This window comes from Antechinus flavipes, chromosome 1 (assembly GCF_016432865.1).
Source record: "Antechinus flavipes isolate AdamAnt ecotype Samford, QLD, Australia chromosome 1, AdamAnt_v2, whole genome shotgun sequence".
NCBI classification, from domain to species: Eukaryota; Metazoa; Chordata; class Mammalia; order Dasyuromorphia; family Dasyuridae; genus Antechinus; species Antechinus flavipes.
The window spans coordinates 287,911,279-287,924,826 of record NC_067398.1 but is presented as its reverse complement, the minus strand read 5'-3'; the positions used below and the strand labels follow the sequence as shown (position 1 = coordinate 287,924,826).

The 13,548-nt window shown below is 31.9% G+C and overlaps 1 protein-coding gene across 5 annotated transcripts in view; it reads left to right on the top strand.

The window, feature by feature from the left end:
- Window positions 1-13,548, top strand: part of AUH (AU RNA binding methylglutaconyl-CoA hydratase) — a 203,587-nt gene that overhangs the window by 171,446 nt on the left and 18,593 nt on the right. For all 5 annotated transcript variants that reach the window (XR_007947743.1, XR_007947744.1, XM_051962250.1 and 2 more), the window contains one exon: window positions 3,970-4,157. Coding sequence is in view for 3 of the 5 variants with exons in the window: in XM_051962250.1 (XP_051818210.1) it covers window positions 3,970-4,157 (188 nt within the window). In the remaining 2 variants the exon portion in view is untranslated. The remainder of the gene's footprint in view (window positions 1-3,969; window positions 4,158-13,548) is intronic.

Genomic DNA, 13,548 nt, shown 5'->3' with positions numbered 1-13,548 from the left:
GTTTTTATCATTTATTTAAAAAACATAATTGGGATTTTTAAAAAATTAAGAATAAGCACAACTCAGATAACATTGCCCCAAATAACCGTATTTCATAATTATGCTGTTGATGACCTATAGTCTAACCTATTATCATAGAAATCATGCTTTGACATTGTTTAATTAATGCCCATTTTACAGATGAGGAAGATATCAGAATGGTTCAGTGACATATTAATAATAGTACTTATAGAACATGATAATTCACTAGATTAACTGAGTGAAAGTTGACTTAACTTTTCAAATCTTGGAGACTGAAAAGATGGTAAAAGGAGAATTGGTGTATGATTTTTTTGTTTGCAAATATTGTGAATTCAGTTAATCCTTTGAGACTGAAATGCAACAAAGTCTGAATCAGTTCTCTATTGCTTGTACTTATTTTGGTTTAATTATTAACACCAAGAAGTCACAAGTTTTCACTATCCAGTATGAGGAACCATTGATTAAAAGCAAATGGAGAAATTTTGAATGCTATCCAGGGATATACACATAGATGATGAAATTGATGCATCTGTTGCTCACTAGCTTTGATAGCTTGCCATTTGGAGTCTTCAAAGGAAAGTATAGAGAAGAAGTGTTAAGACTGCCAACCAAAATTAAAGTCATTGTGCTGACCTCATTGCTATATGCCTTTAAAACCTGACAGTGTCATAGCCATGCTAGGAAATTGAATCTCTTCCATTTGAAATGTAGGAAGAGTCTGAAAGTCAGCTGGCAAGATAAGGTACCAGATACAGAGGTCTTTTCTTGAGTAGACTGCCAAGCACTTAGATCCTCCTGCAGAAAGCCCATCTCCAATGGGCTGGCCACACCACCTTGGTGGCAGGGCTCTCCTCCTTAGTTTCTCCAGACTCTGGAAGGCTTCTAAGAAATCTTTTCAGTCTCCAAGATTTGAATGCCAAAAGTATATCTGCTTAAAAGACTTTTATGAAGAACTCTTTTAAGGCAGATACTAAAAAAGAGGTCCGAAGAAGCAACACAAGGACACTCTCAAAGTCTCTTTGAAGAACTCTGGAATTGATTGTGTATGGGAGTCATTGACAAAGGACCACCCAGCATGGCATATCTGCATCAAAGAAGGTGCTGTGCTCTGTGAGCAAAGTAGAATTGTAGTAGCTTAAAAGAAACAATTGTAGTGCAAATTTAAACATTTCTACTCTTTGTGGACCTAATACCTAATACCCAACCTGTAGTAGAGCCTTCTGAGCTCATATTAATCTTAACAGCCACTCAGATATACTGTACTTTGACTCCAAGATAGTGATACCATTTTGGTCCATTTTGAGAATGAAGGACGACCAACTAATGTTTTTTATTTGTTTTGTTTTTCCTCCATTGCCACCATATAAAACAAGAAAATTTACCATTTAACTTTAATGTATTTATCAGGAATGCATGGGAGTCCTCCGTTTCAGTCCTCTATTTCCCTCCTGTACTGTTTTGCTGAGTAAGTTGTTTTTAATTGTAAGCCTATAACTTTTACTTCGTAGAATATCCTATTCCAACTTCTCTGATCTGAACTTATCTGGTGCTTACTAAATCTTATGTAATCCTTACTGCATCTCCTCAGTACTTGAATTCTTTCCTTCATTTTGTGCTATTTTTCTTTGAGTTGGCAGCTCTTGATACTATAATATTATAGGGAGTTTCATTTTGGAGTTTCTTTCGGAGATGACTAGTATACTCTGTATTTCTCCTTTGCCCTCTGATTGTGGGCATTTGAGCAGTTTCATTTGAGGATTTCTTGAAATATGGGCAAACTCTTTTTTGGTCAATAGTTTTCAAGAAATTTCAATGGTTCCCAGTCTCTCACTCCACTGACCTATTTTCCATGTTTATTATTTTACCTTGTATTTTCTTCTATTTTTCAGTTTATTTTTGTTTTAATATTTTTTATTGTCTCATAGAGTCATTATTTTCAATTTAGTTCATATTCATTTGAAGGGAGACTGTTGCTTCAGTTTTCTAAAACTTCATATTCCAAGTTCTTATCCTTTCCAGATCCATAGATCTCTTTTAAAATAATTTTTTACCTGGGGGAAAAAATACAATTCATATTTCATTAACCCAGAAATTCTAAGTGTTCTGTACCTGAGCTATATTTTTCTTTGAGGCTTTGCTTATAGAGGGTTTGCTTTGTTTTGGAGTCATAATTTCTTCTGGGTTTGTGTCTTGAATGTCTATGTCACTATTAAGCTATTAAGCTTGGCATGGTAAGGTTTTTTATTTATTTAATAGTTTAAGGCTGAACTTTACTTTTGGAAAGAATGTCTGAGTTGAGTTGTTTATTATCCTTAGGTCTTTCTTCTGATTTCTTGGCAACTTGAGTGTGTTTCATTATTCCAGGATCCCAAGGACAGGTCAGATTGGTCACCTGTGAGATTTCAGTCCTCCATATAGTATTCTGATCAATGAAAAAGTCTGGTCACTGTTTTCCTGAAATGAACTTTGCAACTTTTGGACTTTCATTTGGGTCTGCATGATGCTTCTATTGGCTTGCCCTTGTTGAAAGTTCCAGTAAATTGATATAGATGTAGCCCCTATCAGCCAATTGGAATGCTCTGAATGTTTAAAATAACAAAATTACAGTCTCCCCTTTGGTCTGGTAATCCTATCCTTGTTTTTCCCTTTCAAGCTTCATACTAGACTGAAAGCTATAATTGAGACTCTGCTAAACACCTCAGTTAAAGCTACATAGCCATTATTTGCTTCTGAACTTATTCCAACTCATTACATAGACATCAATCCCTCCTGATGCTGGAATACCATCTAGAACTGTATAACCCCTTTTTAGCCTGCTCTATGAGCCAAATTTCACATTACTTCAAATATGGTATTAATACCTATTTTTTTTACACCCTTCTTTTGTGGGGGCAGGAAGAAAAAGGGGAGAGAACAGCTAGTTGGCACAGTAGATAGAGCTATAGTTGCAAGAATACTGCCTGAGTTCAAAATCTACCCTCAAACATTTACTAGCCCTTTGACTATGAACAACTCTCTTCTTTAGTTTCCTTGATAATAAAATGAGGATCACTTAATAAGGTTTTTTGAAGATATAATAAATATTACATTGTTTCTATATGTTTTATATATATTTTTATTATAATAAAATATTTATAAAACATTTACCACAGTGCCTTATACTTCAATGTTTAATAGGTATTTAATAAATGCTTATGCCCCTTCCATTCTTTAAGAGAAAATGTGATCATAATATATTTGAAAAAGAAAAATGACTATAAATCACAAGTGGTTAATGTTAATGTAATGAAGTCACCTACAAAATTGAAGAAAGGTATTAGAAATAGTAACATGTGATTTATAGGAAACTCAAATGTCAGTTGAGATACTTTAAGTAAATCCAGAAAAACAAAGGTGGTAATGATGGTTTCAAATAAGGCAAGAATAAAAACTTTCATGTTTAAAAAAGATAGACAAGGAAATTAAATTATGCCTTAAGGCATCTTCTTTAATGAAATAATATCAATGAAAAAATACAAAATGTTAATTAAACTACAGAGGAATTGTGATTGTTGGTAAACTTAGTGTACTCTTTTCAGATTTAGACAAAGATAAGGGGAAAAAAGTAGTTAAAGATCTGAATAGAAGTTTTAAAAATTTTATTATAATATACCTGTTGCCAAATTTCTTAAAGAATCATAAAAAGTATATACATTACTCATTTTTATATGGGATTTTTTCATTAATCTCAACAATGATGTATTGATCAGTTTTGTAAAACTTTTTTTTCACTTTAAAACGATACTTGTGTTAGTAGTATAGATAGAAGGCACATTTTGACAATGAAGGAGATCTAGAAACAAACAAAAATGAAAATTTCATATTAAAACTTGGAGGTTTATGATATTATATTTAAAAACTTGTGTCAAATAATTGTTTTCATTTTCAGTTTTTGTTCATATGTTACAGGAGGAACACAGAGATTACCTCGTGCCATTGGTATGGCTCTGGCAAAGGAAATGATCTTCTCTGCTCGTGTATTAGATGGCCAGGAAGCAAAATCAATAGGATTGATCAGCCATGTTTTAGAACAAAATGAAATGGGAGATGCTGCCTACAGAAAAGCATTAGCCTTAGCAAGAGAATTTTTACCTCAGGTAATTCTGATTATAGTTTTTTTATTCTATTGTTGGTTTATAATAGATCGATGGTTAACAAAACTATCCAGCAAATTTACTGGTAATGTGAACTGCCTAAAAGAAAATTTCTTTTAAGTTGTAAAATAGAAAATGTGTCAATTTAACAAAAAAAAAAAATCCATTTCTTTTTGTTATGGCTTTGTTATGAGTACATTTTTCTCTCATTATTCAATGTACATGCTTTATACTTTGCTTCAACATCTTAATGTTCTCATTTTCATAACTGGAACAAATGACTTTAGTAAGATTTAAGATACTTAGGAAGATACTTAAGACTTAGGAACTTATATTTAAGTAGATTGTCTTCCTCTATCTGTGATGAATTTCATTAATTCTTTAACTGGTTCTTGGAAGTTGTATTTGTTAGAATCATATTCCAAATAATTATATTAAATCTATAAACATTTTATTTAATTTTTAAAGTAAACACATATATTTCTTTTACTTATTATAGTATATCACTTTGTTTATACACAGTCACTATCCGGCACACCTTCTAAAATTGCCCCTCTCGTCTGTGTTTACAGAAGTTGTAATGGGTTCAAAACCTGACACTAAATAGAAAACATTTAGTAGATATGGCATGGTCTACCCAGTGATTTTTTTTTAAATTTTTTATTATAGCTTTTTATTCACAAGATATATGCATTAGTAATTTTTCAGCATTGACCATTGCAAAACCTTCTGTTCCAACTTTTCCCCTCCTTCCCCCTACCCTCTCCCCTAGATGGCAGGTAGATCAATACATGTTAAATATGTTAAAGTATATGTTAAATACTATATGTGTATATATATATATATATATATATGTATATATATATATACATATATATATATATATGTATACACACACACACACACACATATGCATATCATATACATATCCATACAGTTATTTTGCTGCACAAGAAAAATCAGACTTAGAAATAAGGTAAAAATCATCTGAGAAGGAAATCATAAATGCAAGCGGACAAAAACAGAAGGAGTGGAAATGCTATGTTGTGGTTCACACTCATTTCTCATAGTTCTTTCGCTGGGTGTAGCTGGTTCTCTTCATTATTGAACAAATGGAACTGATTTGGTTCATCTCAATGTTGAAGAGAACCACATTCATCAGAATTGATCATCATATAGTATTGTTGTTGAAATGTTTAATGATCTCCTGGTTCTGCTCATCTCACTCAGCATCAGTTCATATAAGTCTCTCTAGGCCTTTCTGAAATCATCCTACTGATCATTTCTTACGGAACAATAATATTCCATAACACTCATATACCATAATTTACCCAACCATTTTCCAATCGATAGGCATCTTCATTTTCCAGTTTCTAGCCACTACAAAAAGGGCTGCCACAAACATTTTTGCACATACAGGTCCCTTTCCCTTCTTTAGTATCTCTTTGGGATATAAGCCCAGTAGTAACACTGCTGCATCAAAGGGTATGTACAGTTTGATAACTTTTTGAGCATAGTTCCAAATTGTTCTCCAGAATGGTTGGATGCATTCACAATTCTGCCAACAATGTATTAGTATCCCAATTTTCCCACATCTCCTCAAACATTCAGTATTATCTTTTCCTGTCATCTTAGCCAATGTGACAGGTGTGTAGTGGTATCTCAGAGTTGTCTTAATTTACATTTCTCTGATTAATAATGATTTGGAGCATCTTTTCATATGGCTAGAAATAGTTTCCATTTCTTCATCCAAAAATTATCTATCCATATCCTTTGACCATTTATCAATTGGATAATGGCTTGATTTCTTATAAATTTGAGTCAGTTCTCTATATATTTTGGAAATGAGGCCTTTATCAAAACCTTTGACTGTAAAAATGTTTTCCCAGTTTATTGCTTCCCTTCTAATCTTGTCTGCATTCATTTTATTTGTACAAAAACTCTTCAATTTGATATAATAAAAATTTTCTGTTTTCTGATCAATAATTATTTCCAGTTCTTTTTTGGTCACAAATTCCTTTCTCCTCCACAGATCTGAGAGGTAAACGATCCTATGTTCTTCTAATTTATTTATATGCCTAGATCATGAAATCATTTTGACTGTATCTTGGTGTACGTTAAGTGTGGGTCAATGCCTAGTTTCTGCCATACTAATTTCCAATTTTCCCAGCAGTTTTTGTCAAACAGTGAATTGTTATCCCAAAAGCTGGGGTCTTTGGGTTTGTCAAACACTAGATTATTATAGTTATTGGCTATTTTGTCCTGTGAACCTAACCTATTCCACTGATCAACTAGTCTTTTTTTTAGCTAATAATACCAAATGGTTTTGGTAATCACTACTTTATAATATAGTTTCAGATCTGGTACAGCTAGACCACCTTCCTTTGATTTTTTTTCCATTAGTTCCCTTGAAATTCTTGATTTTTTGTTCTTCCAGATGAATTTTGTTGTTATTTTTTCTAAGTCAGTAAAATTGTTTCTTGGGAGTCTGACTGGTATAGCACTAAATAAATAGATTAGTTTAGGTAGTATTGTCATCTTTATTATATTCACTAAACCTGTCCAAGAGTATTTAATATTTTTCCATTTGGTTAGATCTGACTTTATTTGTGTGGAAAGTGTTTTTCAGTTTTTCTCATATAGTTCCTGACTTTCCCTTGTCAGATAGATTCCCAAATATTTTATAATATTGGCAGTTATTTTAAGTGCAATTTTTCTTTGTATCTCTTGCTGTTGGATTTTGTTGGTGATATATAAAAATGCTGATGATTTATGTGGATTTATTTTGTATCCTGCAACTTTGCTAAAGATGTGGATTATTTGTAATAGCTTTTTAGTAGAATCTCTGGGGTTCTCTAAGTATACCATCATATCATCTCCAAAGAGTAATTATTTAGTTTCTTCATTACCTCCTCTAATTTCTTTAATCTTTTTCTCAACTCTTATTGCCGAAGCTAGCATTTCTAATATAATATTGAATAATAATGATGATAGTAGGCAGCTTTGTTTCACTCCTTATATTATTGGGAATGATTCCAGTTTGTCCTCATTACATATGTTGCTTACTGACGGTTTTAAATAGATGCTCCTGACTATTTTAAGGAAAAGTCCATTTATTCCTATTAATTGGAATGGAAGTTGGATTTTATCAAATGCTTTTTCTGCATCTATTGAGATGCTCATATGGTTTTTGTTAATTTGGTTATTGGTATAGGTAGTTATGCTAATAGTTTTCCTAATATTGAACCAGCCCTGCATTCCTGGTGTAAATCCTACTTGGTCATGGTATATTGTCCTGGGGATGATTTTCTATAATCTTTTTGCTAATATTTTATTTAAGATTTTTGCATTAATATTCATTAGGGAGATTGGTCTATAATTTTCTTTCTCTGTTTTCATCTTACCTGGTTTAAGTATCAGTATTCTATCTGTGTCATAAAAGGAATTTGATAGGAGTCCTTCATTCCCTATCTTTTCAAATAGTTTATATAGCATTGGAGTTAATTGTTCTTTAAATGTTTGATAGAATTCACATGTAAATCCATCTGGTCCTGGGGATTTTTTCTCCAAAGCTCTATCATATCTAACTTTTCTAATATTCTTTTTACCTCTTTAACTTCTTTCTTACTTGTTTTGTGGTTTGATTTATCTAATTCTGAGAGTGCAAGATTGAGATCTCCCATTATTATAGTTTTGCTGTCTATTTCTTCTTGCAACTTCTCCTTTAGGAATTTAGATGCTATACCACTTGGTACAGATATATTTAGTATTGATATTCCTTCATTTTCTATGCTACCCTTTAGCAAGATATAGTTTCCTTCCTTATCTCTTTTAATTAGATCACTGTTTGCCTTTGCTTGATCTGAGATAAAGATGGCTACCTCTGCATTTTTTACTTCACCTGAAGCATAATAGATTCTGCTCCAGTCTTTTATCTTTATTCTGTATGTTTCACCCTGCTTTAAATATGTTTCGTGTAAACAACATATTGTAGGATTCTGGCTTTTGATCCCAATCTGCTATCCACCTCTGCTTCATGGGAGAGTTCATCCCATTCACATTTATGGTTAAAACTACTAATTCTGTATTTCCTGCTATCTTATTATCCCCAGATTATACTTTTCTTTTTCTTTTTCCCCTTACCCCCTTTCCCAGTATTAAACTTATGGGCACCACTTGCCTTATGAAGCTCTCCCTCTTTAGGATCCCCTCCCCTTTGAGTTCTTTCCTCTTTCTTATACCTTTCCCTTTTTTTTTTTTTTTTCTGTATTCCCTTCTATTTAGCCTAATCGTTGTCTTTTCCCTTTTCCTCTCCCACTTTTTAATGAGCTGAAAGGAATTTCTCTGTAAACCAAATATATCTAATCTTTTCTTTTTGAGCCAAATCTGATGAGAATAAGATTCACACAATGTTCCTCCTCCTCCCTTAATTCCCTCAGATATGATAGGTTTCCTTTGCCTGTTCATGAGATATAATTTCCCTTTTTTTTACCTCCACTTTTCCCTTTTTCTGATACAATCCTCTTTCCACTTCTAATTCCCTTTTTTTTATATTATAAAAGCAAAATCAAATTATACACATGCTTTTTATGTGTACCCGTAACAGAAATACAGCTCTCAAGAATTCTTTTTATCTTTTTATGCTTCTCTTGAGTCCTATATTTGGAGGTCAAATTTTTTGTTTAGTTCTGTTTTTTTCATTAGGAATAAATGGAATTCACTTGTTTCATTGAATGTCTATCTTCTTCCCTGGAAGAAAATGCTCAGCTTAGCTGGATAGTTTATTCTTGGCTGAATTCCAAATTCTTTTGCCTTTTAGAATATCAGATTTCAGGCCCTTCGATCAAGCTGCTAGATCCTGAATGATCCTTATTGTGGCTCCTCGGTATTTGAATTGTTTTTTTCTGGCTGCTAGTAATATTTTTTTCTTTAGTCTGATAGTTCTGAAATTTAGCCACAATTTTCCTTGGATTTTTTATTTTGGGGTCTCTTTCAGAAAGTTTTCGATGAATTCTTTCAATGCCTATTTTTTCCTTCTGATTCTATTACATCTGGGCAGTTCTCTTTGATGATTTCCTGAAAAATAGTGTCTAGGCTTTTTTTTTCATTATGGTTTTTAGGGAGCCCGATAATCCTTAGATTATGTCTCCTAGATCTATTTTCCAGGTCTGTTGTTTTTCCAAGTAGATATTTAACATTTTTTTCCTATTTTTTCATTTTTTTGGTTTTGTTTGACTGATTCTTTATGTCTCAATGAATCATTCATTTCCATTTGTTTAGTTCCGATTTTTAATGAGTTATTTTCTTCGTTAACTTTTTTTACTTCTTTTTGTATATGTCCAATTGAGTTTTTACATGAGTTGTTTTGCTCTATGGAATTTTTTTCCATTTCACTAATTTTTTTTTAATGAGTTATTTTCTTTTTCTAATTCACAAATCCTACCTTCCTGGGAGTTCTTTATGTTTTCCAATTCACAAATTCCGTTTCCCTGGAACTTCTTTATTCGAGGAGATTGCACCCCACCCCTGGTCCACTCAGTGTGCTCTAGCCTCGGTGTTCTGCCTCCCTGTCTGTGCTGGCCTCCTCCTGTCTGATCTAGACAGACCTTTTCTCGTGATCTTCCAAGTTATTTTTGGCTAATTTGTTGTACTCCCAATATTTGTGGATTCTACCAGTCAAGCACTATTTCAACGGCTGAATTTGGTAATCAGTAATGAAGGTAAAAAGGAGCTCAGAATGAAGTGTGTGTCCTCTCTGTCATCTTGGCTCTGCTCCCTTTCCCCTTCTCTTCCCATGATTTTTCAAAGCTGATTGTTTCCAGTCTTGTATATTACTTCATTACTATCTCTGAGAAAGAAGTATCCTTCTTCCTTGACAACTCATATCCTTCCTCATTCTTTCTGGAGCTTTTCCTCCTCCATTTATCCCCTTTCATACTTATTTTGGTCGTATTAATAAGAAATCTTCAGAGCTTTCCTACCAACTGACAAATAAAGTCCATATCTTTAGATTGATGTACAAAGCTCTGCATAATTAATTTCAGCCTGGTAACATTTCATATGTTTCTTTTTCAGTAACTTGAAAATAGAGGGGAAAAAAAGAGAACACTTCAAACCTTTCTTTTTTTTTTTTTTTTACTGGAAAAGGAAAAATAATAGTATAACCTCATGGTCCTTTAGTAATTCACCAGTTTTTAACATCACTTTGAAGTGTTGATCAACATATCCTCATAGTTGAAATATAGGTGTAATGATCCTAATACATGGTGCTGCTTTTATCACAGCCTTCAAAGGTATATATGATTATAACTGTAGGAGTTATAAATACCATGACAAATGGATGAATTATTTGGAAATTAAGAGATGTCTAAAAATGTTTTTACTGGTTTATTATGATTAATGAGTTCCCCTTATGAAAATATTTAAAATTCCTTCAAAATTCCAATCTTGAGAAAAATCAGTACAGTACAAGCAAAATCTCTAATAAGAGACATTTAAATGACTTGAGGGTGGGATTTAGCATATTATGTTCACATTACAAAAGGATTTACCGTAAGTTTTTTTTTAATGATCACAGTACATTTCAGATAAAAATCTTCATTATGCAGTATTTCCAAGAACATTCTACAAAATTAATTACATCTGTCTTAATATAAAATATTGATTAATAGCTCTCATTATCTTCCATACTTAAAAAGTTTTTCTGCTCCTCCTTTTAAATCTTTATTTTTGGAAGAACATCAAGAAGGCCAGTATTATAGAACTGCAGAATATGTGTATGTTTGTGTGTGTGTGTGGCGGGGGAGGTGGGGGGGTGGGGGTGGTGGTGGTAAGGTGTAAAAAGATTGGAAATTAAGAAGGGTTCTGGTTATGGAAGTCTTTAAACATTTACCATCCACAAATATATAGAATAAATCCCTCTTCCAAATGGTTACCCTCTATAACAGTATTAGGTCTATTTCATGAGTAGATATCACACTGTTTTATGCCTTACATGATTTTAGTAATTAGAAGATAGTTGTACTCTTTTAGAGTATTCTTTCAAACTTTCAGAGAATCTTACATGTTCTTAACATTATCATGGGAAATACTTTGTTGAAGGAGAATCTTTAAGGCATCTCACTTTATCAGATCAAATGCTTTTGTAACTCTAAATCTCACTTTATCAGATCAAATGCTTTTGTAACTCTAAAGATGTATGGTTTGTTAATAGTTTTCCATTTGCAAAGGCCCATCTATTTCTTTCTCATATTTTCAAAAGTCATGTACAAAGTATTTTTATGCACAATTTGTAGAAATGGGAAAATAGGCATATGAAGTTGCAGTTATTGGGATATAGATATATGTGTATGTGTTTACATTTTATCTGTGACTATGTATATATAAATATATAAGAATTATGTGTATATATATATCGCCTTAATGTTATTTTAAAAAAGTCTCTGAGTCTCTCTTTCTCTCTTTCTTTCTGTATACAGAGAGAGAGAGAGAGAGAGAAAGAAAGAGAGAAAGAGAGACTCAGAGACTTTTTTTTTTAACATTAAGGTGATTTTCCCCAGGTATTTTCATCTTCTGATCCTTCATATATTTTGACAATTCGCCTCAACCAAAAAAATCTTTAAATTTAAATTATACTTGATCCAATTCAATTTTTCTTCCTATCTCTGTTTTCTTATTGGTATTCTTACTCTCTTATACTAAAAAGAAAAGTGATATTAAAATTTAAATGTGGTAGTTCCATTGTTTTTTGTGATGAAAACTTTATAATAAAAATCTTTATAGATTTGTTCCATCTGTTTTTCTGTTGCCCTTATAGATTAATCTAAGGATTAAATTGGACCCTCAGAATAATTTAATTATTTTTCTCTCTGAACTTTCTGCAAATTTGATTTTTCTCTTTATTACTGCTTATTCTTTTTAAGACTATTTTGTTCATAATCTTCACATAAAACATTTCAGAGTTGGAAATAAATTCATTGATCATAAAAAATCCCCTTTAAAACATCTGACAAGTAGTCACATCTAGCCTTTGCTCAAAGATTTCCAGTGATGAGAGAATCCATAACTTCATGAAGCAACTATATATTTTTGGATAATTCAAATTTTCTTTTCTTTTCTTCTTTTTGCGAGGCAATTGGGGTTAAGTGACTTGCCCAGGGTCACATAGCTAGGAAATGTTAAGTGTCTGAGGTCAAATTTGAATTCAGGTCCTCCTGACATCAGGGCTGGTACTTTATCCACTGTGCCACCTAGCTACCCGAATTCATTTTTTTAAGGAAGTTTTTTTCCTTAGAGGAAGCCTAACAATTTTTCTCCAAAAGATTTTCTGAATTAAGCTTATATTCTAAATTGTTGTTACCTTTGTCTGCTGTGATTTTCTACTTGGCTAGGAAATAAAGCATTTGCCAGAAGAGCCAATTTCTAGAATCATTGTTTTTCTCATTGTGGTCATCAATTTATATCAATTGAATTCTTTAAAAAGTGGTTATAATCTCTATTGATGTCCATTCTTTAATATCTCTCCCTTTTTTTGGCATTAAAAGCTTATTAAATAGATCCATTTGGAGTTGCCATTTATCTTTTCATTTGGAATTGATTTTAATATTGGCTTCAGAAGATCAGTGAGATAATAAAGACAAGCAACTAACTTTAAAATGATGCTCATATCATTAGTCATTTACTACTTATTAAAATACAAGTAATTTTATTTTTATTAAGCTACTTTATGCTCATCAACTCCTGTACCTTATAGAATTTCTCTACTCCTATATTTTCTTCAATAAATATTGTCATTTAAATTGCAATTATCATCATGGAAGCTTTCTTTTAGCTAAGTTTATTATGAGCCCTGCACAAAAGATGACCAAATGTGCCATAAAATGAAATTTCTTTTTGTCTTTGGTTGCATGATGAAATCTAGTATGCCAATTCTTTTGTTTTCCTTTATAAGTAAGGGGTAAGATATTCTTCCATTTAATTTCCTTGTGAATACTGGTTCCATTTATGTTAAAAATGTCAATTTATATTCAGTGTCTTCTGTAATACATTCATTTGTTTATAACTAAAAAAAAAAATCTCATATTTAGAAATATGAACAAATCACATTTATAGACAATCTAAAAATTAGATAATTCCTACAATTATCCCCATTTTTTGCCTTTTTGAAACTACAGAAAGTAAAGGGGTGTTTTCATATTTAGGCTGTTTTGTAGTTTTCTTTCTTTTCTGAAAAGTTGCCTTGCAAGACTTGTGTTCCATGAAAGACTAAATTTAAAAAAAAAAAAGACTTTGAAAATTTTATAAATTTATAAAGAAGATTGTATTTATGAATATTACCAAATAAAATTTGAAATGAAATATGCGGAACCTGTAGTTTATTCTTTATGATTATTAT